General features: G+C 38.6%; 1 protein-coding gene across 1 annotated transcript; it reads right to left on the minus strand.

Annotated features, from left to right (window-relative positions):
- Window positions 1–14,484: 14,484 nt before the first annotated feature.
- Window positions 14,485–20,500, minus strand: LYZ (lysozyme). The gene is made up of 4 exons (XM_039245653.1): window positions 20,336–20,500; window positions 18,125–18,289; window positions 16,292–16,370; window positions 14,485–15,432 (listed from the first exon to the last, which is right to left on the minus strand). The coding sequence occupies exons 1-4, from the start codon at window positions 20,469–20,471 to the stop codon at window positions 15,366–15,368; spliced, it is 447 nt and encodes a 148-aa protein (XP_039101584.1). The 5' UTR covers window positions 20,472–20,500; the 3' UTR covers window positions 14,485–15,365.
- Between the last annotated feature and the right edge of the window lie 3,208 nt (window positions 20,501–23,708).

Raw genomic sequence — 23,708 nt, forward strand, 5'->3', positions numbered from 1 at the left:
ACCGCTGGAGCCGACTTGGTCTGTGTGTACCCTGACGTCGGCCAGACCACCTGGCTACAGAATAACTGAGAAGTTGGCTTTTAGAGCCAATACCTTGTCGTTGCTGTAGAATTCCGATTCTGAAATCAAGGTCATCAAATCTGCTTGCCTACCCCAGCTTTTCATGGCCTTCATCCAGACCTCCACGCTCCACGCTTATTTACCTCCTCCTTCCCTTGCTTTCTTTTCTACTCACAGTTTAGATTCCAAGGTCCATAGCCTGATGGCAAACCTTACCTCTAATAGGTGCACTTAAGTGACACTGATAACTGCACAGGTTAGTGCAGCGCTAAACTAATGGTTTCCAATTGAAGTCTTAGGTGTTAGCCAGAAGTTTTCTGTCCTTTTTCTCCACTAGTTATTTTAAACTCTTCCTGAGCCTCAAATCTCTAAATTGTGGAAAGAGCCCGAATGTCCATTGACTAATCAGTGGATAAAGAAGATGTAAATACACACATATAATGGGATATTACTCAGCCATAAAAAAGAATAAAAGGTTGCCGTTTGCCATGATGTGGATGGACCTTGAGTGTGTTCTGCTAAGAGAAATAAATCAGTCAGGGAAAGACAAATACTGCCGGATTTCACTCATATGTGGAATTTAAGAAACAAAACACATGGGTATAGGGGTGAAAAGAGGCAAACCAGGAAATAGATTCTTATTAAGGAGAAAAAACAGGGTTACAGGAGGGGAGTTGGGCAGTGGGATGGGTTAAATGGATGATGGGTGTTAAGGAGGGCCCTTGTGATGAGCTCTGGGTGTTGTACATAAGTGATGAGTCACTAAATTCTACACCTGAAACTAATATTACATTTTGTGCTAATTAACTGAAAAAAGTTATTAAAAACCAACCAAACATTTTTAATCCTGCATATCTCTATTTTTGTATTATCTTTAAAAGTTGAACGTGAAAAAGCTGTCAACATTTCCTGTTTCCATATGTTACTTAGTTCATTACATTCTGAATTTCATCCTTACTGAAGCCTGTCTGCCCAGAGTTATTGGCTTCTCTATCAGTAATTTCAATTACCACTTTCCCTTAACTCATTTGACTTCTTCGCAGAGTTTGATGCCATTATCCACTGCCTCTTTTGTGGTGCCCATTCTTCTGTTTTTTTCTGTTATTTCTCTGGCATCTGATTTCTATGTTTGGGTCTGTTGGCATGAAGTCTTTTTCTCTGTGGAACAACATGCAAAGTCATCAGATAAGAGTGAGAAGGTTGATGTTGGAGTTGGAGGTTTGAGGTTCCCCCCCAAACTCCTTTAAAGCAAGTAAAGAAATTTTCAAAAAGGCATAAACCTATAAGGTAAGAAGAATGGGAGAGAAGGTGAAACAAAATCTTGAAATTTGGAAGAAAAATGGCAAGTGGTATTGAGTAGACCTGAGAGCTGAGCAGTCAGAGCTAATAAGCTACCTGATTTGCACTACAGAAACCCCCACCATGTTTCCAGAATCTGTAATTGTGGGGAATCTCTGGAAGTAAGGTGGGTGAAGATGGAGGAAAGGAGCTAATAAATACTAGCTGAGAGTCGTTTAAGAAATATCAATACAATTAAACAATTACCTGCTACTGCCAAGGAATAAACAGAGGAAAAACATGGTTCTTATATCGAAGAGCAACAGGTAGAGTTGAGGGAGGAATAGCATACAGAAAATAGGTAGATTAATGAAACTATAGCTGCCAGGTGCTAAGACCTCTGTCCCTCACTTAACTCTTAAAATGCTGGCAACCATCGCTTTGTTTTCTAGCAGCCAAAAGGGAGAGGCTTCCCTGGGGAATCTGACCAGCCTAAGAGAAGAGATCTAAGGATCCCTGATGAAACTCACTCAACCCAGCTTGATCATCCTTTAGCAAAGTACACATGGTCAAATCCACATAAACCCTTGGAACTCCAAATTAAACTTCTATTTTTCTACTCCTAAATTTGAGGAGATAACCAAGGATTACCAAAAAACTGAGAAGTGCCTCTAATATGAAAGATACAATTCAAAATAAACAAAAATCACAGATTAGAGGACACATAGGGAAGTAAAAGTAAAAGCAAAACAAAATTATTATGATGATATTCAGATAAAATAAAAAAATAGTAAACATCACACAAAACAAAGAAAAAAGGAACATTTATAGAGAAAAAGAGACCTGTAGGAAATTTAAAATATGATAGTAGAAATGAAAAGAATTCAATTAGGGGGACTTAAGTGGCTCATTTGGGTGAGTGACTGACTTGGTTTTGTCTCAAGTCATGATCTCATGGTTTGTGGGATCAAGACCTGGGTTTGACTCCAAGCTGACATCACAGAGGATTCTCTCTCCCCCTCTCTCTGTCCCTACCCTGCTTATGTTCTTGCTCGCTCTCTCTCAAGATAAACATTTAAAAAACTCAATTAAAAGGTCAGATGATAATATCAAAGAAATCTCCCAGAAAGTAGAGCAAAAGACAAAGAAATGGGAGAGGACAGAAAACATAAGAACAGGGGCACCTGGGTGGCTCGGTCGGTTGTGTTCTACTCTTAATTTTGGTTCCGAGTCATGATCTCAGGGGCATGGGATCAAACTCCACGTTAGGCTCCTCAACGACATCTTGGACCCTGCTTGGGATTCTCTCTCTCCCTTTCTCTCTCTGTCCCTCTCCCTCCACTCTCTTTCCAAAAAAAAAAAAAAAGTGTACTAGTTTGCTAGGGCCACCACAACAAAATACCACAGGGTGGGTGGCTTAAACAATAGAGATTATTTTCTCACAGCTGTGGAGGGTAGAAATCCAAGATCAAGGTGTTGTCACATTTTGTTTCTCCTGAGGCCTTTCTCCTTGGCTCGCAGATGGTGACCTTTTCACTATGTCCTCATGTGGCCTTTTTTTTTTTAATTTTTTTTTAATGTTTTATTTATTTCTAGGAGAGAGAGAGAGAGAGCGTGAGCAGGGGAGGGTGAGAGAGAGAGGGAGTCACAGACTGAAACAGGCTCCAGGCTCCGAGCTGGCAGTCAGCACAGAGCCCGAAGCGGGGCCCGAACCCACGAACCGCGAGATCATGACCTAAGCGAAAGTCGGACGCTTAACCGACTAAGCCACCCAGGCGCCCCCCTCATGTGGCCTTTTATCTGTGCATACACATTCCTGGCGTCTCCTCCTTTTCTTATAAAGACACAAGTCCTCTTGGATTGGGACCCTACCCTTATGACTTCATTTAATTACCTTAATTACCTCTTTAAAGGCCTCACCTTCATATACAATAACATTGGAGGTTAGGGCTTCAACATATGAATTTTAGAGGGACCCAACTCATACTGTAACTACATTACTACATTAGACGATCAGTCTAGGAATTCCAAAGAGAATGAAGAAAATGGAAGGAAGGAAACAATCAATAAGTGACTCAAGAAAGGTTTCTGGTACTTAAGGTTATGAGTTTCTTTTTTTAAATATTTTTAATGTTTTATTTCTTTTTGAGAGAGAGAGGGAAAGAGAGAGAGAGAGAGAGAGAGCTTGAGCAGGGAAGGGTCAGAGAAAGAGGGAGACACAGAATTCGAAGACAGGCTCCAGGCTCTGAGCTGTCAGCACAGAGCTCGACGTGGAGCTCAAACTCACGAACCGTGAGAACGTGACCTGAGCAGAAGTCGGACGCTCAACCAACTGAGCCACCCAGGCGCCCCAAGGTTATGAGTTTCTAAGCTGAATATCCTACTGAGCACCCAGAACAAAGATGAAAACAGATTCACATCAAGGCACATCATTGCAAACCTTCACTACCCTGAGGATAAAGAAAAGATCCCACACACTTCCAGGTTATAAATTCAGGATGGTTTAAGACTGCTCAGTAGCAACAGGGAGCAATGGACTTCCCTGGATTTGGTTCCCCAAGTGGTCCCATGTCAATAGACCACCTTCAAAATTCTGAAGAAAATTAATTCCAACTTAATATTCCACACCCAGCCAACTATCAACCAAGTGTGAAATAGAACAAAGACAATTTCAGACATGCTAAGTCTCAAAAAAAGTACCTTTCATGCACCCTTTCTCAGGAAGATTCTGGAGCTGTGATCCACCAAAATAAGCCAAGAAAGAAGAAATTATGAAATACAGGAAACCCAATAAATATCAAATAAGGAGATAAAAGAAGAGAATCCCAAGACGATGCTGAATGAGCAAACCCAGGGTGACAGCTATGTATTAGACACAGGCAGAAACAAGTCCCAATTAGATTTGGTGGTAAATCTTTGGGAATTACTGCTTTAAAAAGAAGAAATTGGGGTGTCTGGCTGGCTCAGTTGGAAGAGAATGAGACTCTTGATCTCGAATTTATGAGTTTGAGCCCGTCGTTGGATGGAGAGATTACTTAAATTACTTAATTAATTTAAAAAGCTGAAATTGACAAAATTCTAGCTGTGTCTAAAGCCTTGAGAGATTATTAAAATGCTTTTAAGGTTTAAATATTGGATCCAGAGTTTGGGAGGTAAACTAATGAGATACACAGAAAACCAACCACATTTAAGAATCATACAGTATTTAGTTCTAGAGAAAATAAAATATTGCATAAGAGAAGAAAATAATTGTATTTATGGCTATGGAAATACCAAATATTGGTCTAACAAAAAAATACATAATTACATTGAAAGATGGGCATTAGGTGCCCATGTGTGATGGAGAATGGGGAGGAAGAAATAGAGTCTAATCTTTAACTTTGATAGTGGAAAATCAATATCCTAATATGGAAAAATCAAGAAAAAGCAGTACAAACGTAATACTTTAAAGCATGGAGGCAAATAATGAAAAATTACTATTAAAGTGATAGAGTAGAAAGTGGTCATATAAAGGGGGAGAAATGAGGAGGTACATCTTTCATAATAAACCTTGTGAAACTTATCTGACTCTTTAAACATTGAGAATTTATAACCTTGTTAAAATTAAAAAACAATTTTAAAATACAATTGCATAGTAGACATGCATTTAATTGAAAAACATTGTATCTATGAATGACATTGGTCACTCCTGATTATAATTTGTATTAATTCCCTTTAGCATCTTCCAAGTAAATATTTTAAAAATGAATCCACTAAATAGAAATACCAGAAATGTGCTCAGGGCTTAGTTATAATTAGTGCCACATAAAGAGCTAAATTATCATTTGGAATATCACTCTGCATTTCAAATAATATCCTGGGGTAAAACTAAGCAACATGAAAATTGAATTTCTCTCAAAAATGATCAAATATTGATATTGATTTTTATTCCATTGCTGAATAAGAGAGAAATTTAGTTGGGGAACTTAATTGTATGAAAATAACAGGTAAAGGTTTAAAAACGATATTTATCAAAAACATTAAGCAAAATCTCCAACAAACATTGCTTTCACTCTTTAGCCAACTTTTGCTAATCTCTGTTTCTTCAGTCAGCCTGTGATGTATGGGCTATCCTGGTGCTTCTTGGATATAGCCCATCTCTGCATTTGAGCAGACCCTCTTCAAGTCTCTCTCCCCTACCATGATCCATTCTTTATACACCTCTGGGTAATCTGATATGAATAAACCCATCTTTTTTCTGGGTTTATTCATACTAGAATGGTTCCAAAATCTTGAAGCCCAAGGCTATGCCTGTGTTGAAGTCCTCTACTGCCCTCCCATGGCTAGTCTACACACTACATTCACATAGTCTTGAGACCTGACCTGTGATGAATTAGTTTTTTAAAATTTTATTTAATTAAGCAATATCTACACCTCACATGGGGCTCAAACTCCTGACCCTGAAATTAAGAGTCGCACACTCTTCCAACTGAGCCAGCCAGGCACCCTGAGACCTGACCCTTGGAATCCCAGAAGCTGTTGTACTGGAATCATGTGGACTGAGGAGTAAGAAAAATCCTAGAATGGTCAACATGGAGGAATACATAAATAATCAGAAAGGGATTCATTCAATCAACTGTTTATTGGGCATGTATTGTGTTCCCAGCTCTCTCTTAGGTGTTTGGTATATGGTGTGAACAAGAGTAAAAAACTCTGCCTTCCTTCCTATTCGAACAGTGACCCAGCATGGTGTGTTAGAGATATAACACAGTTAAGAGGGTGGAGGAATGGGGAGCCAATGAAGCATATCAGAGCCTGAATGGAGAGCATCTATTACACGGTGTGGCAGTGTTGGGAGATTGGTTACGTACTAACAAATTGATCAAATACATACATGTACTAAGGATACATTTTAAGTTATTAAGGATAATGGATGCCAGGTTTTTCACTATCAGAGAAGGGAGTTAACAACATGAAAAAAGAGAAAACTAGAATACACCCTGTGGTGTGGGACTAGAGTTGGAGATACTGATGTGAATTCAATATAAATAGATAGAGTGATAAATATTGTGTAAATACATACATTCTCCATCTCTGTCCATTGATGGGGCCTGGCAACAGTGACATTCTAGTGCCTAGATCTTGTTTCTTAAATACCATTGTCCACTATGAAGAATCGATGCTCTTTGGAGAAATGGCTGATTTCAGGGCTGGAGCAGGGAAAGAACAAGGTGGTCTTAGAACATCCTATGCCAGAAAACAAGAAAGTCCTCAAAGGATGATGAGCCCATGTCAGAAGAATGCAGAAACTAGCTGGCAGGAGCTCTACTAGCCAAATCACGGACAGCATGAACGGCAAAATAAATCAAAATAGTAATGGATTATAATTCATTATAATTTGAATAAATGGGAAGCCATGATCCATACTGATTAAAAAAATGTATAAGGTGAAATTTTGATAAGGAACAATATCAAAGTACCTTACTGTTCCCAAATACTTCACAGCGGAGGCAACTTGTAGACATCACTTTCATCAAATGACCAAAATGAACATCATCAGTAATGGAACATTTCAAAACCGCATGCCACCTGAGAGAGTACAATAAGAATGGGCCAGCATCACTTCTGTGGTATTCCTGCCAAAGACGCACAACCTAATCTAATCAAGAGAACCTTATGACAACCTTAGAACATTTTACAACATAATTGACTCTGGTCTTCAAAATTGTTAGTCGTGGAAGTCAAGGGAAAAAAAAACTAAAGAGATGATCCAGATTGAATAAAACTAATTAAAAAAAATGACCACCAAATACAATATATAATTCTGAATTAGATCTTTTTACTGTGAAGAACTTATGGGGACAATTAAGGAAATTGAATGGGATACGATGATTAGGTGGTAATAATGTAGCAAGGTTAACTTCCTGGTTTGGGTGATGATTTGAGGTTATGTAGGAAACACATCCTGAGTGATTCAGGGCCACATGGGCACCAATTTGCTCTCAAACTATTTAGAAAAGTAAAAGGCCTATGTACTGTACATGTACACTGGGGGGAAACTGACATAGTTCCATATGTTTAGAAAGTGGGAAAAAGGGGCGCCTGGGTGGCTTAGTCGGTTAAGCGTCCGACTTTCGCTTAGGTCATGATCTCGCAGTTCGTGGGTTCGAGGCCCGCATCGGGCTCTGTGCTGCCTGCCAGCTCAGAGCCTGGAGCATGTTTCAGTCTGCGACTCCCTCTCTCTTTGACCCTCCCCTGCTCACGCTGTCTCTCTCTCTCTCTCTCCTAGAAATAAATAAAACATTAAAAAAAAAGAACAAAATCTTAAAAAGAAAACAGACTTTTTCCCACTTTTTAAAAAATGTTAATTTATTTTTGAGAAAGGGAGAGACAGAGCATGAGCAGGGGAGGGGCAGAGAGAGAGGGAGACAGAGAATCTGAAGCAGGCTCTAGGCTCTGAGCTGTTAGCACAGAGCCCAACGCAGGGCTCAAACTCTGGAAGAGTTTAAGATTTTGTTCTTAAGGCCTCCAATGCATGGATTGAAGAGGCAGAGAGGAGAATAAGTGATTTAGAAAACACCATTGTAGAAAAACAAGAAGCTGACAAAAAAAGAGACAAACTGATTCAGGAACAGGAAAGAAGAATTCGAGAGCTCAGCAATACGGTCAAACGCAACAATATCCGTATCATAGGAATTCCAGAAGACGAAAGGAGAGGGAAAGGTGCTGAAGGAGTCCTGGAACAAATTATAGCAGAGAACTTCCCCGACCTGGGGAAGGAAGTAAATGTGGAAATACAAGAGGCTCAGAGGACTCCCCTCAGACGTAACTTGAATCAATCTTCTGCACGACATATCATAGTCAAAATGGCAAAATATAAGGACAAAGAGAGAATTTTGAAAGCAGCTAGGGAGAAAAGGGCCCTAACATACAAAGGGAAACCTATCAGAGTGGTGACAGACCTATCTACTGAAACTTGGCAGGCCAGAAAGGAATGGCAGGAGATCTTCAATGTGATGAACAGTAAAAATATGCAGCCAAGAATCCTCTATCCAGCAAGCCTGTCATTCAAAATAGAAGGAGAGATAAAAACCTTTCCAAATAAACAGAAATTGAAAGAATTTGTCACCACGAAGCCAGCCCTACAAGAAATCCTGAGGGGGATGCTCTGAAGGAAAGGTTGCAAGGAACAAAGATACCAGAGACACCACCACAAACATGAACCCTACAAAAGATACAAAGACTCTAAACCCACATATTTCAATAATAACACTGAATGTAAATGGGCTGAATGCTCCAATCAAAAGACATAGGGTAGCAGAATGGATTAAAAAACAAAATCCATCAATATGCTGTCTACAAGAAACTCATTTTAGACGGGAAGATACCTTCAGATTAAAAGTAAGGGGATGGAGAAATATATATCATGCTACAGGAAATCAAAAGAAAGCCGGAGTAGCGATACTTATATCAGACAAACTGGACTTTAAATTAAAGACAATCACAAGAGATGAAGAAGGGCACTACATAATAATTACAGGGTCCATCCATCAGGAAGAACTAACAATCATAAATGTCTACGCACCGAATATGGGAGCACCTAAATATCTAAAACAATTAATCACAAACAGAAACAAGCTTATAGATAAGAATGTGCTAATAGCAGGGGACTTTAATACTCCGCTTACAGCAATGGATAGGTCAACCAGACAGAAAATCACTAAAGAAATAATGGACTTGAAAGACACATTGGACCAGATGGATCTGACGGATATATTTAGAACTTTACATCCTGAGGCCAGGGAATTTACTTTCTTCTCAAGTGCGCATGGCACATTCTCCAAGATAGATCACATACTGGGACATAAAGCAGCCCTCAATAAATATAAAAGAATAGAGATCATACCATGCACACTGTCAGATCACAATGCTTTGAAACTTGAAATCAATTACAGGAAGAAGTCTGGAAAACCGCCAAAAACATGGAGGTTAAAGAACACCCTTCTAAAGAATGAATGGGCCAATCAGGCAATTAGAGAGGAAATTAAAAAATATATGGAAACAAATGAAAATGAAAACACAACAATTCAAAATCTATGGGATGCGGCCAAGGCAGTCCTAAGAGGAAAGTACATTGCTCTCCAGGCCTATTTCAAGAGATTAGAAAAAGCACAAGTCCAAAATCTAACAGCTCACCTAAAGGAGCTAGAGGCAGAGCAACAAGAACGCCCTAAACCCAGTAGAAGAAGAGAAATAGTAAAAATTAGAGCAGAAATAAACAACATAGAGACCAAAGAAACAATTGAACAGATCAATGAAACCAAGAGTTGGTTTTTTGAAAAAGTAAACAAAATTGACAAACCTCTAGCCAGGCTTATCAAAAAGAAAAGAGAGAGCACCCAAATAGACAAAATTATGAATGAAAATGGACTTATTACAACCAACCCCTCAGAAATACAAGCAATTATCAGGGAATACTATGAAAAATTATATGCCAACAAATTGGACAACTTAGAAGAAATGGACAAATTCCTAAACACACACTCACTACCAAAATTCACACGGGAAGAAATAGAAAACCTGAACAGACCCATAACGAGTGAAGAAATCGAATCAGTGATCAAAAATCTCCCAACAAATAAGAGCCCTGGACCTGATGGTTTCCCTGGGGAATTCTACCAGACATTTAAAACAGAATTAATCCCAATTCTTCTCAAGCTATTCCAAAAAATAGAAGTCGAAGGAAAACTCCCGGACTCATTTTATGAAGCCAGCATCACTCTGATTCCCAAGCCAGACAGAGATCCAACAAAAAAAGAGAACTATAGGCCAATATCCTTGATGAATACGGATGCAAAAATTCTCAACAAGATCCTTGCAAATCGAATCCAGCAGCATATCAAAAGAATCATCCACCAAGATCAAGTGGGATTCATTCCTGGGTTACAGGGCTGGTTCAACATTCGCAAATCAATCAATGTGATCCATCATATCAATAAAAGAAAAGATAAAAACCATATGATCCTGTCAATAGATGCAGAAAAAGCATTTGACAAAATACAGCATCCCTTCTTAATAAAGACTCTCGAGAAAGTTGGGATAGAAGGAACCTACTTAAACATCATCAAAGCCATCTATGAGAAGCCTTCAGCTAACATCATCCTCAACGGGGAAAAACTGAGAGCTTTCCCCCTGAGATCAGGAACACGACAGGGATGTCCACTCTCACCACTGTTGTTTAACATAGTGCTGGAAGTCCTAGCATCAGCCATCAGACAACAAAAGGAAATCAAAGGCATCAGAATTGGCAAAGAGGAAGTCAAACTTTCACTCTTCGCAGATGACATGATACTCTACATAGAAAACCCGACAGACTCCACCAGAAGCCTACTAGAACTGATCCAAGAATTCAGCCAAGTTGCAGGGTACAAAATCAACGTACAGAAATCGGTTGCATTTTTATACACCAATAATGAAGCAACAGAAAGAGAAATCAAGAAACTGATCCCATTCACAATTGCACAAAAAACCATAAAATACCTCGGAATAAACCTAACCAAGGATACAAGAGATCTGTATGATGAAAACTATAGAAAACTTATGAAGGAAATTGAAGAAGACACAAAGAAATGGAAAAACATTCCATGCTCATGGATAGGAAGAATAAATATAGTTAAGATGTCATTACTACCTAAAGCACTCTACACATTCAATGCAATTCCAATCAAAATTGCACCAGCATACTTCTCAAAACTAGAACAAACTATCCAAAAATTTGTATGGAACCACAAAAGACCCCGAATAGCCAAAGTAATACTGAAAAATAAAACCAAAACGGGAGGTATCACCATCCCAGACTTCAGCCTCTACTACAAAGCTGTCATCCTCAAGACAGTATGGTATTGGCACAAAAACAGACACATAGACCAATGGAACAGAATTGAGAACTCAGAAGTGGACCCAAAAGTATACAGCCAACTGATCTTTGACAAAGCAGGAAAGAATATCCAATGGAAAAAAGACAGCCTTTTTAACAGATGGTGTTGGGAGAACTGGACAGCAACATGCAGAAGAATGAAACTAGATCATTTTCTCACACCATGCACAAAAATCAACTCAAAATGGATAAAGGACCTGAACGTGAGACAGGAAACTATCAACACCCTAGAGGAGAAAGCAGGAAACAACCTCCTTGACCTCCACCGCAGCAACTTCTTACTTGACACATCCCCAAAAGCAAGGGAATCAAGAGCAAAAATAAACTGTTGGGACCTCATCAAGATTAAAAGCTTCTGCACAGCCAAGGAAACAACCCAGAAAATTAATAGGCAACCAACGGAATGGGAAAAGATAGTTGCAAATGACATATCAGATAAAGGGTTAATATCCAGAATCTATAAGGAACTCACCAAACTACACGCCCGAAAAACAAACAACCCAGTGAAGAAATGGGCAGAAGACATGAACAGACACTTCTCCAAAGAGGACATCCAGATGGCCAACAGACACATGAAACGATGCTCAGCATCCCTCCTCATCAGGGAAATACAAATCAAAACCACACTGAGATACCACCTCACGCCAGTCAGAGTGGCTAAAATGAGCAAATCAGAGAACTCTAGATGCTGGCGAGGATGTGGAGAAACGGGCACCCTCCTACACTGTTGGTGGGAATGTAAACTGGTACAGCCCCTCTGGAAAACAGTGTGGAGGTTCCTCAGGAAACTAACAATAGAACTCCCTTATGACCCAGCAATAGCACTGCTAGGAATTTACCCAAGGGATACAGAAATGCTGAGGCATAGGAGCACATGTACCCCAATGTTCATAGCAGCACTCTCCACAATAGCTAAAACATGGAAAGAGCCTAAGTGTCCATCAACAGATGAATGGATCAAGAAGATGTGGTTTATCTATACCATGGAATACTACATGGCAATGAGAAACAATGAAATCTGGCCATGTGTAGCAACATGGATGGACCTTGAGGGTGTTATGCTGAGCGAAATAAGTCAGGCAGAGAAGGACAAATATCATATGTTTGCACGTATAGGAGGATTAGGAGGAACTTGACGGAGGAACAAGGGGGAGAAGAAGGGGGGAAATGGTGGGGGAAAGGGAGAGAGGCAAACCATGAGAGACTCTTGAATGCTGACAAAAACTGAGGACTGATGGATGTGGGGGGGAGGGGGGATGGGCATAGAGGAGGACACTTATGGGGATGAGCACTGGGTGTTATGTGAAAACTGATTTGACAATAAACTATTTGTAAAAAAAAAAAAAGATTTCATTCTTAAGTAATCTCTACGTCCAATGTGTGGCTTGAATTCACAACCCCGAGATCTAGAATAGCATGCTCTACCAACTGAATCAGCCAGTGCCCCTAAAATCTTTTATTTTAGAAGTTATATTTCAGCAAGAAAAGACAAATAAATAAATAAATTGGTAGATAGATAGATAGATAGATAGATAGATAAGGAATGTAGTCTATCAAATGACTATAGGCATGAATCCTGGGGCCCTCCCATAGTTAGAAACTAAATAGTAGAGAAAAGGCCAGGCAAAGACTCAGAAGGAGCAATCTGTGAGGCACGATGTGAACAAGGAGAAGCAGAGGGAGAGTTTTCTAGAAATATGCAATGGTTCGCTTTGTCAAGTGCTGCTGATAGATTAAGTAAGGTGAACAGAGAATGGATGATCACTACAATTGGCCCCAAGGAGTCACGGAAGGAGCCATGAAGGAGAGGTTTCAGCTAACCAAGGATAGCAGCAGCCAGGTTTAGAAGGTTTGAAAAGACGGGCACCTGGGTGTCTCAGTTGGGAGCTTCTGACTCTTTTTTTTTTAATTGATTATTTTGTTTTTATTTTGTATTTTCTAAATTTTGTAATGTTTTTAAAAATTTATTTCTGAGAGAGAGAGAGAGAGAGAGAGAGAGAGAGAGAGAGAAGCAGCGTGAGCAGGGTAGGGTCAGAGAGAAGGGAGACACAGAATTAGAAGCAGGCTCCAGGCTCTGAGCTGTCAGCACAGAGGCTGCCACAGGGCTCGAACCCATGAACCATGAGATCATGACCTGAGCTGAAGTCAGACGCTTAACTGACTGAGCCACCCAGACACCCTTAGTTTATTTATTTTGAATGAGAGAGTGTGCACAAGTGAGGAAGGGGGGGAGAGAGAGAGAGAGAGAGAGAGAGAGAGAGAATCCCAAGTAGGCTCTATGCTGTCAGCATAGAACCTGATGTGGGGCTGGATTTCACTAACCTCAAGGCCATGACCTGAGCCAAAATCAAGAGCAGGAAGCTTAATCAGCCACCCAGTTACCCTGAGCTTCCGACTCTTGATCCGAGCTCTGGTCACGATCTCACAGATTGTGGGATTGAGACCTGTGTTGGGATTGGTGCTGACAGCCTGGAGCCTCCTTGGCTCCGTCTCTTTTTCTCTCTCTCTCTCAAAATAAATAAATAAACTTAAAAAGAAATGGTTAGAAAAGAGAATGGGAGGTGAGGACATGGAGTTGGTGCTCTCATTCCAGAAGTCAGAATGATGTCTTTAGAGGTGGGGTAACAGAGGTCTTTGTAAGACAGGAGGTTACCAGGACATTTTGTACAATGGCAGGGGTGATCCAGCAAGGAGGGAGAAACTCAGGATGCAGGAAACACTCCATTAACTTGGAGTAGTGAGCGGGATTCGATCCGAGATTCCATGTGCAGACACTGTCATTGGCGGGAGCAGAGGAAGAGAAGCTGGACCCAGGGGAAGGTGTGACCACTGTCATGGTGGCTAGGAGAGAGTTTCATATGAGGTTGTTCTATTTTCTCAGTGTAATGTGAAGCCAGGTGATCTACTGAGAGAGAGTGGAAGGTGGGTGGTTGGACGTGTATGCTGGGTCTTTGAAGAGAGAGGAAAAGAAGTAAAATAGTGATAGTCCCTTTGGAGAGTGGGAATATGACCACAGGAGTGCAGAGAAGTAAGATGGCCAGCAGACTGAGGGCCCGTGTCACATTTGTGGTTATGAAAGTGAGATCTGTGAGAATGCTTGTGGGTTTTTCTCCAGCAATACCCAGCTAGTTGGTGAAGACATGAGACATATCAAGTGTGCCAAATATTTTTTTAATACATATTTTTTTTTCTTCAGAGACACTAGATGGGTCTAAACAAAGACAGACAAGTTATGAGTTGCAAAGCCTTTAATGATAATGTTTGTATTTTTTTTTTTACAAAGTGCATAATTACACATTTGTGATTAATCAACAATTATTTCAGGATTTATTCACTCTGCATGAATCTAAGTTAATAAAATTAAAGAACAGCAACAGCTCATCTAGTCCTTTATATTCCTTCACAATCAGAAAAATGCACAGAATTCTCCAAAGGGCTAAAATAGATTGATACATAAACTGACAATTTATTTTTAAAGCAGTATGAAACCAACATTTCTGAGAAAACATTTAAACCAAGGTCACACTTTAGAAAAGCAAAATCCTTAATTCAAGCTATTTTCATTTTTATCCATTTAGCATTTTTACTTTATAATGTCCAACAGAGTGTTTTGCTTTGGTTTGGGTTTGGGTTTTTTGTTATCCTTCTGTGTGTGTGTGTGCGTGTATGTTTTGTTTTTGTTTTTACTGTTTTTGGAGATGACTGAACAGATGAAGGCATCAGATGCCTATACAGCTAGGATTTTGCCTAAGATCAATTTGTTTTAAGATAATCTGTTACATTTTTATAAACTACTGGGGAGTGCTAAAGATGAAGTCTGGGTTATTTCCTTGGATTAAGAATTGAATGTACTGGAGATGTATTCGATAGGCAAGATTTTAGATAAGCTTCCACCAGCATTATTTCTATTGCAAACTGAAAAATGTTACAGTTGCAACAAATAATAAACACATTTATAAACATGAAGCCTTTTAGAAGAAAGACAGTATTTTGCTCCTGCATCTGTAAAACTGTTATTGTTTGAAAGAATGCTAGTGTGACCTTTCACTCAATCACTACTCCCTTAATATGAAAAAGACATATGATGAGCTGAAGAAGGAAAACTGTACAGTTACACTCCACAGTTGCGAACATACTGAGAGACATCTCTGTTTTGACAGTGTGCTTTCCATGCCACCCTGCAGAGAATGGTGAAATAAATGGTGATAGGTTAAAACACATCTTCATTGTAATATACATACTTCAAACCCTCTGGAAGAACAGAACGCTTTACCACTAAATGGACAATAGGCTACAGATAGACTCAGGTATTGTTATTTATTAAATGGAGAGATATATACCAAGTATTTCACCTCCCCCGAAGCCCTTACTGGAACACAGAATGCTGAACATAAATGTGGATTTATGCATTCTACAATAGCAGCCACAAAGTTCTTTCCACATTTGCTTAACTCCAAAAGTAATTTCAAGATATGACAAGGAAATGGTAGAGTGTTGAGAATCGTAAAAACTCTGGAAATCCTCTAAAATAAACTGAAGAGTGAAAGAGTATGATTCTATATTTTTAAATTTTTATTTAAATTCTAGATAGTTAACATATAGTGTAATACTGGTTTCAGGAGTAGAATTTAGTGATTCCAGAGCAAGATTCTAAATCAGAGGAAGTAGATTGTTTCTAGGTAACTTCTTGTTTAACATATGTCTAGAGCTGCAGTGTTCACTTCTCAGTAGCATACTTTGGTCTTTGAAAATCCTCTCTCGTTTCTCTCTCTTAAAAAATTTTTTTTAATGTTTATTGATTTTTGAGAGAGATAGACAGAGTGCGAGTGAGGGAGGGGCAGAGAGAGACACACACAGAATCCAAAGCAGGCTCCAGGCTGTCAGCACAGAGCCCGATACAAGTCTCTAACCCACGGACTTTAAGATCATGACCTGAGCCGAAGTCGGTCATTTAACTGGCTGAACCACCCAGGCGCCCCTCCCTCACTTCTCTCTTAACACTAGGGCAAAGTAGCTGTCCCCAATGCTTAAACGTACCATGCTCGAATGCCATTTGGATCACTGACAACCCTCTTTGCACATTTTACAGCTTGAGTGATGTCATCTTGCAGCAACACTGAAAAAGAGGTGGTGAGGAATGAGAACAACTTTCAGAGAAATTTCATTGTAAGCTTAGATTTAGCCAGCTATATTCTCTTAGGCTGAGAAAAGAACACTAAAATCATATTCCAAGAGTCCATTTATCTGTGAATGTTGGGGGAAATATTTGCTTCATTCCATCCCATTTGGCATGAAATAAAGCATTCTGTTTCTCATTTACCAAAGTCATTGGAAGTTCTGGAATTATTAACTAATGCAATAGAAGGTTGTCTTTTTAAGTAGGGACTGTAAAAAACACAATAAACAAAAAAAACAAACAGAGATTATCAAGTTTTTAATCAGCGGTTCTACTACCAGAAATCTATCCTAAAGAAATAATAAAAATGCACCAGATGTGTGCACAAGATGTTCATGACATTTAATAAAGGGGAAAAAGCAAAGGAACCTAAGTGCTTACCTGAAAGAGTTGGACCAATAAGTTATAGAACATTAATATGTGGAATTCTTTTCATCCTTGAAAAATAATACAGATTTGTATTTGTTGACATAATTTTGTGTGATAAAAAGAGCAAGTTGTAAGGCAGTACATATAGCACAACTTCATTTTTTCGTAATACACACATTGTCTACATATTTGTGTGTAGGTGTATTTGTGCATGAAATTGTTTTACATTCATACATGATTGATACATTTTGTGGAAGAATATATACTACAAGTTACCAGTGGTCATAAATCTCTGGATAGTAAGACATTTTATTCAATAAGCACATATTATTATATATTTTAAAAAATAAATCAAAAATAGATTATCTGGATAAAAAATATATTCTGAGACAAATTTTGTCTATTAGGAATTTTAACATTTAAAATTTAACAATATCAATTTTACTATATTTCTCCAATGTATTTATGTGCTAAAGATTTCACATGTTATTTCTATTTTTTATATGAGTTCAAAAGAATATTTGTTTCACCCTAATTAAACAAATCCATAAATCAACTTGTTAGGTATAACAATAATTACATAGGAACTGTATTTTCTGAAGATGCAAATGAAAGAATGAAAAACGAAATGTCAGCATGTTTCTAATTCACTTTAAAATCATTCAGCAAGGAGGGTTGTTGGGTGGGGGGATGGGCTAAATGGGTAAGGGGTATTAGGGATGCCCCATGGGATGAGCACTGAGTGTTATATGTAAGTGATGAATCACTAAATTCTATTCCTGAAATCATTATTACACTAAACAAGTGTAATATTAAAAATAAATAAATAAAATTTAAACTTTGTCAAAAAGTAAATAAAAGGCACTAACAATAAAATAAAATAATTCAGTGAAAAGAACATATGCATAAAAATGTAAATGGTTGTTTATTATGCTAATGTCTCTAAATTTCTATGTATTTAGGACATTTCAAAATAAAAACAATTTTTAAAAAAGGGCCACACAACCAAATTACCCCTAAACCCCCCCCCCAAAATTGGGAGAAATGGCATTGTTTTTGACAAGCATTAAAAAATCCATTTATAATAAATTAATAGATCATTTCATAAACTTGCATATATTAGAAAACATCAACTTTTTATGATATAATCAGTTCTCTAATTTCTTAGGGGATTATAGGGAGAATAATAAAGAGTTTCTAGACATTGAGATGGAGTTTTTCTAGGTCCCTGATGAATCTTTCAAGATATTTTCATTTGTATTGAATCTCTGTTCTTGTGGCACTGATGTGTCCCGTGCCGTATCTCAGATATCATCTTGTCTTACCGCTGCAGGATATATGACAGGCATTAACTGCATGTGGGGTTTTGCCATCATTGCACCAGTAACGGCTATTGATCTGGAATATTCCATAATCAGTGCTTCTGCTACTGGGATTGTAGTTCGTAGCCCTTGTGTTATAATCACTTTCCCATTTGGCCAGACACATCCCTGAAAAAAACGTATTTTTAGTTATAAATATCAATACCACATGATTTATTTGTCATACCATAATCAGTTCTAATTTTCTATTCTATTTTATTAATGACTTACTTTATACATATAAAGGTGTATTTTATTTGTAAAAATATACATATACATCTATATTTAAGATTTTGCTTTATTATTAAAAATTTTTAATGTTTATTTATTTTTGAAAGACAGAGAGGACAGAACACAAGTTGGAAGGAGCAGAGAGAGAGAGACGTACACAAAATCTGAAGCAGGCTCCAGGCTCTGAGATATCAGCACAGGGCCTGATGCAGGGCTTAAACCCATGAACCATGAGATCATGACTTGAGCCGAAGTCGGCCACTTAACCAACTGAGCAAGATTTTATTTTTAAAGTAATCTCTACATCCAACATGGGGCTTGAATTTACAACCCCAAGATCAAGAGTTGCATGTTCCATTGACTGAACCAGCCAGGCACCCCCAAAAATACTTCAACACTTTAGTGAGAATCTTTTGCTAGCAAATCATTTTGTAATACTAATGAACAAGATAACATACTTTCAAAATATTAAAATAGCTGTTTCTTCCATTGCTATTACCCTTTCCCTGCTCTCATCCATCATGCAAGATTTAGCCTAGAATAGGAAAATCAATAGCGTTAAGTGAAGTTAAGTGAATTTTAAAATTAATAGCAGATATGTACACTGATGAAAAATGCTTTTTATTAGAAAAACTAAGAATTTTCTGGGAGAAATAAATTTTCTTAAGATACCTAAAAGTGAATTTGGTTATCAAGTTAGAATCTGGTAAACAAGAGATATAGGGGTGCCTGGGTGGCTCAGTCAAAGCATCCAACTTCAGCTCATGTCATGATCTCACTATTCAGGAGTTCGGGCCCCATGTTGGGCTCTGTGTTACCAGTGGGGAGCCTGAAGCCTGCTTCAGATTCTGTGTCTCCCTCTCTCTCTGCCCCTCCCTTGCTCACACTCTGTCTATATCTCTGTCTCTCTCTCAAAAGTGAATAAACATAAAAAAAAAAGAGACAGAGAAATATAAATAGGAAAGACCATTTCATCCATCCATCCATCCACTCATTCATTCAAAAATAGTTATTGGGGAGCCTTAGTGGTTCAGTCAGTTGAGCATCCAACTTCTGCTCAGGTCATGATCATGGGATTCATGAGTTTGAGCCCCAGGTCAGGCTTGCTGCTCTCTGTGCAGAGCCGCTTCGGATCCTCTGTCTCCCCCACCCCCCTCCGCCCCTCTTCTGCTTGCGCGCTCTCTCTCTTTCTCTCAAAAAACAAAAACAAAAACAAAAACCTTAAAAGATGTTTAAATAGATATTGAGAGGAAATGTTTGAATTCAACCTGGAAAACATAGTGATTACTTTGACAAATACGGACTAAAATATAAAGTAACTTTTAGTCAGACATATCTTGAATTATGTGGAAGAAAATGAAAAATAGATAATCGACTATACTAAGAATAATAAAACAGGATGTCAAGCTGCATTTCAGGGATCCTTATATAAACAGTAATTGAGGGGAACTAGGTTCCTACTGGCCCTGCACTGAGAGTCCAAAATAGTTTTATAAAACTTTGCTGTTAAAAATCCCATGTCATGGCAGGGAAATTTGAAAAGAGGACAATACTCCTTACTCTAGGCTCATTTTTTTTTGGAACCAAGTTCCAAACAGGAAATACCTGGGGTCAAGTACAAAGGACTTGATACATATTCCAGGCACTCAAATGTACCTTTTGGTCAGACTTCATCTGCCACTGAGCCTGAGGCAACTGGCAAAATCAGCTGCCCTTGAAGAGTACAGTGGGTCCTGGGTACTTAGAACGGCATAGAATTTTGCCCTCATTCCTTCTTCTGGCATATGATTCTAAAGAAACAAGCTGATATTTTTCACGATTGTAACCACACAGACCCTCAAAGAAATAAAATAAATCCATTCATTCAAAGCCTCTTTCTTATTATTTCTCATCTATCTGTTCCACACCTGGCTAATTACTTGCAAGTATGAAGAGTTAACTTACAGTTTGCCAGGCTGACACCTCTAAAGCCATCCATCCCAAGTCTTTTCAGAGTTCTGGCCAGCTCACATCGTTCGAAGACCTTGCCCTGGATGGTGACAGAAAGGAGGAGAAGCCCCAGGATAAGGAGAGCCTTCATGTTGACTGGTCCCTAGGCTGACCAAGGCAAGCTGGCCTCAGTATTTAACACCTTTTAACTTCCTTCTTCTCCTAGTGGTTTGCGGGCTCCACCCTTTGAGAGATGTGAAAAACAGGAACTGTTAATTGGTTCACGGACTTTAAAAATAATTTTTTTTAATATTTGAAGAGAGATACTCTGATATCCTAAGAATTAACCTACAGGAAAATGATGAAATGGCATTATTTAAAGATTTAGCTCAGGAAGTAGTACTGTTTCCAAAGCAGGAACCATCTCCTATTTTATTATGAATTTGAGCAACTATAAAGAAAAATAACCTTGAATGAACATTTTACACAAGTGAAAATGGAGTCCAATTTTTGATTTTGCATTCACTACGTTGTCTTCATCTTTTTTCACTTAGAATTATTTTATATACACTTTCCCCCAAAGCACATGACACATTACCTATCATTTTCAATGGGTATATAACAGGATACCATATTGCTCAGCCATATTCCCACTTTAAATTTTTTGTTGCTATTATACATTTTTTGCTTATAAATCAATGTTTTCCTATTACAAATAAGCCTCATGTGAACAATGTTTCTAACTTTTTGACAATGCCTTATCTCATATTTCAATGTTAGGACATAAGGAGTCATAATAAAGCAAGGGAACTTGATAATCAAACCTAAAGAGAAGGAGCAGACTATGCCACCTAAAAGCCTTCCCCTTTGGCATAAGGATTATTCTGAACTGAAGGCAATTGAGAAGCAGATCTAAGAAAGCTCACTGCCCTCCACCTATATGCCTGAAAACAGAACCTAAATTTGTACCGAAGTTAATCACTGACGACCCTACATGCTTATCAGCCCCAAGACAGCCCCAGAGGACTCCACAGAACAAATTTTACTGACTAGCTATTATCTTCCAGTGGCCATCAAATACTTATCTTCCCACAGTTTGCTATCCTCGGAAGCCTAAAACTGTTTTCCTTGGTCTTGTCGTTCTTCTAAAAATGTATTGTTCCTTGGTTAAGATGCTATCTATGTAAGCCTAAATTCTAGCCCCTCTTTGTGTTAGTCATCCCTGCATTGCTCCCCAATATGTATGAGATGTGCCTGTTAAGAAACGTATTTGTTTTTCTCTTGCTAACCTGTCGTTTGTCACAGAGCCCCAGCTGAAACCCTAAAAGAGTAGTAGGAAAAACAATTTTTCTCCTCTTGTACAGTTTCTGGTGAAGAGGACGGCACAGTAGAAAGCTAGATCACCCTACTCTCCCCAGAGACTGCAATTGAGATAGGAGGGAACTAACAACAGACCAGCAAAAGGTAAGAATTTCTTACTATGTCAGTCTCTCAGATCTTTGACTCTAGTGCTCAATAAAGAGAGGAATATGAACATTTCTTTTTGTCATTTCCTTTCTAAATTCATAATGGCAGGAGAGTAATATTTATAAAAGTAGATCTTGAGTTGTGAATTTAGATCGGGGGTACCTATGTAGGTTATTGGTTCTTAGCCTCCCAGAAATTTTCGTGTTTTGCTTTGTCTGACTTTTGTGTTGTCATAAGGATGAAAATTATCAGAATCTTCATTTGTCTTATTTTATGTACAAAGAGCCAGGATCTGTAACTAGTGAGATTATTCTCTCAGGTCTCCGGCACTCGGGGAGGTTGGGGCTTGCATCAGGCAGACGGCCAGCAGGCTAGGGCGCTATTGCCATCTCTATTTTCATTCCTTTGTTTGTGCTGGGAAATTCCCGTCCCAGTGTCATCTTTCCAGTAGCTAACCAGTCAGCTAGGATGCTGTTGCTGCCTCTACTTTCATTAACTTGTTTGTGCCAGGAAAATTCCCTTTTCCGATACCACCTTTCAGGTGACATAGATTAGTGTATCTGTGAATTAAAATGTCTCACTTTGTGGGAGACAGAACTTTCTTTACCACCTGTGACAATGAAGGTCTTTGCTTTCTTATGCGATCTTTGGAGTAGCTCTGCATCTTGAGAGGGCTGTATCATTTGCATTCTCTTTGAGGACACCCCTGTGTCCATGGTTAAGCCATAAAGGGCTTATTGATTTTAAGCCATGAAAAAGCTTATTGGTTTGGAGTCATAGTTGAAGTAGGTATACCTTTGAAAATTTGGACTTTGACATCTAAAGGATTTTTAAGAGACATCTCATCCTAAACAAATACCCTATTGGTACTTATAGGAAGATCAGATTAGAAGATTGGTAGCTATAGGAAGCTCAGATAGAAAGAAAGAAAGAAAGAAAGAAAGAAAGAAAGAAAGAAAGAAAGAAAGAAAGAAAGAAAGAAAGAAAAGAAAGAAAGAAAGAAAGAGTTACAGAAGATACATGGCTAGTATGAGGGAAAAAAACTTCACAAACTTCCTTCACTAGATTAGGAGGTAGAGATCAGATTCAGAACAAATGCTAAGAACTGCAAAGGACACTCAAGCAGGTATGAAAGGTGAAAATACTGATAGCCAGGAAATAGTTTGAAAAAGCACAGAAAATGCACAAGAAGACTTGGTTTATTGTCCTTTACTCTGTAAGCAGATCCCATGAAGTCTAGGCCTTCCCATATTTTCAGCTTCTGCCGCAGGCAAAAAAATTCATCAGACTGTCCTACCCTTAGAAAAAGGAAAAAAAAAAAAAGCTTCGTAGTAATTACCCGTAAGGTGTTTTGTTTTGTTTTGTTTTTTGGTTTGCTAAACTATAGACTTTACCCAAATACACCAATTTCTCTACTATTATACCTCTTCTGTTCCAGGTTCTTCTAGGATCCCATACTACGTTTTATCTTTATTTCCTATGCCCCCTCCACTTTGAAAAATTGAGTTGTCTTTTTATTATTAAGTTCTAGATGTACTTCATATATTCTGCATGCAAGTCCTTTGTTAGACATAAGCTCTGAAATGATCTTTGTCCAGCCGGTGGCTTGCCTATTCATCTTTGATTTTTGATAACAGGCAAATATACCTCTGAGTTCCTCCTTAGAAAACCATATATCCTTTGTCCTTTGGAAATATTAATCTTACAATGTCTTTGAAATGTAAATATCCAATGAGAAAACTGTGAGCTAAAGCAACTCTGGAAACTGGAAAAAACAGGTTTTAAAAAACAAACTGCTAGGGGCACCTGGGTGGCTTAGTCGGTTAAGCGTCCGACTTTCGCTCAGGTCATGATCTCACGGTTCGTGGGTTCGAGCCCCGCGTCGGGCTCTGTGCTGACTGCCAGCTCAGAGCCTGGAGCC

The sequence above is a fragment of the Hyaena hyaena genome, unplaced genomic scaffold (assembly GCF_003009895.1).
Source record: "Hyaena hyaena isolate Hyena2069 unplaced genomic scaffold, ASM300989v1 scaffold_262, whole genome shotgun sequence".
Classification (NCBI taxonomy): domain Eukaryota; kingdom Metazoa; phylum Chordata; class Mammalia; order Carnivora; family Hyaenidae; genus Hyaena; species Hyaena hyaena.

Excerpts from the sequence above, each read along its gene's own strand:
- LYZ (XM_039245653.1), bottom strand. The coding sequence starts at position 20,471 with ATGAAGGCTCTCCTTATCCTGGGGCTTCTCCTCCTTTCTGTCACCATC. Across the intron at positions 18,290-20,335 it reads AGGTGTCAGCCTGGCAAACT|GGATGTGTCTGGCCAAATGG; the intron begins GTAAGTTAACTC and ends CGTTTTTTTCAG. Across the intron at positions 15,433-16,291 it reads CCAAATGGCATTCGAGCATG|GGTGGCATGGAAAGCACACT; the intron begins GTACGTTTAAGC and ends CATTCTCTGCAG.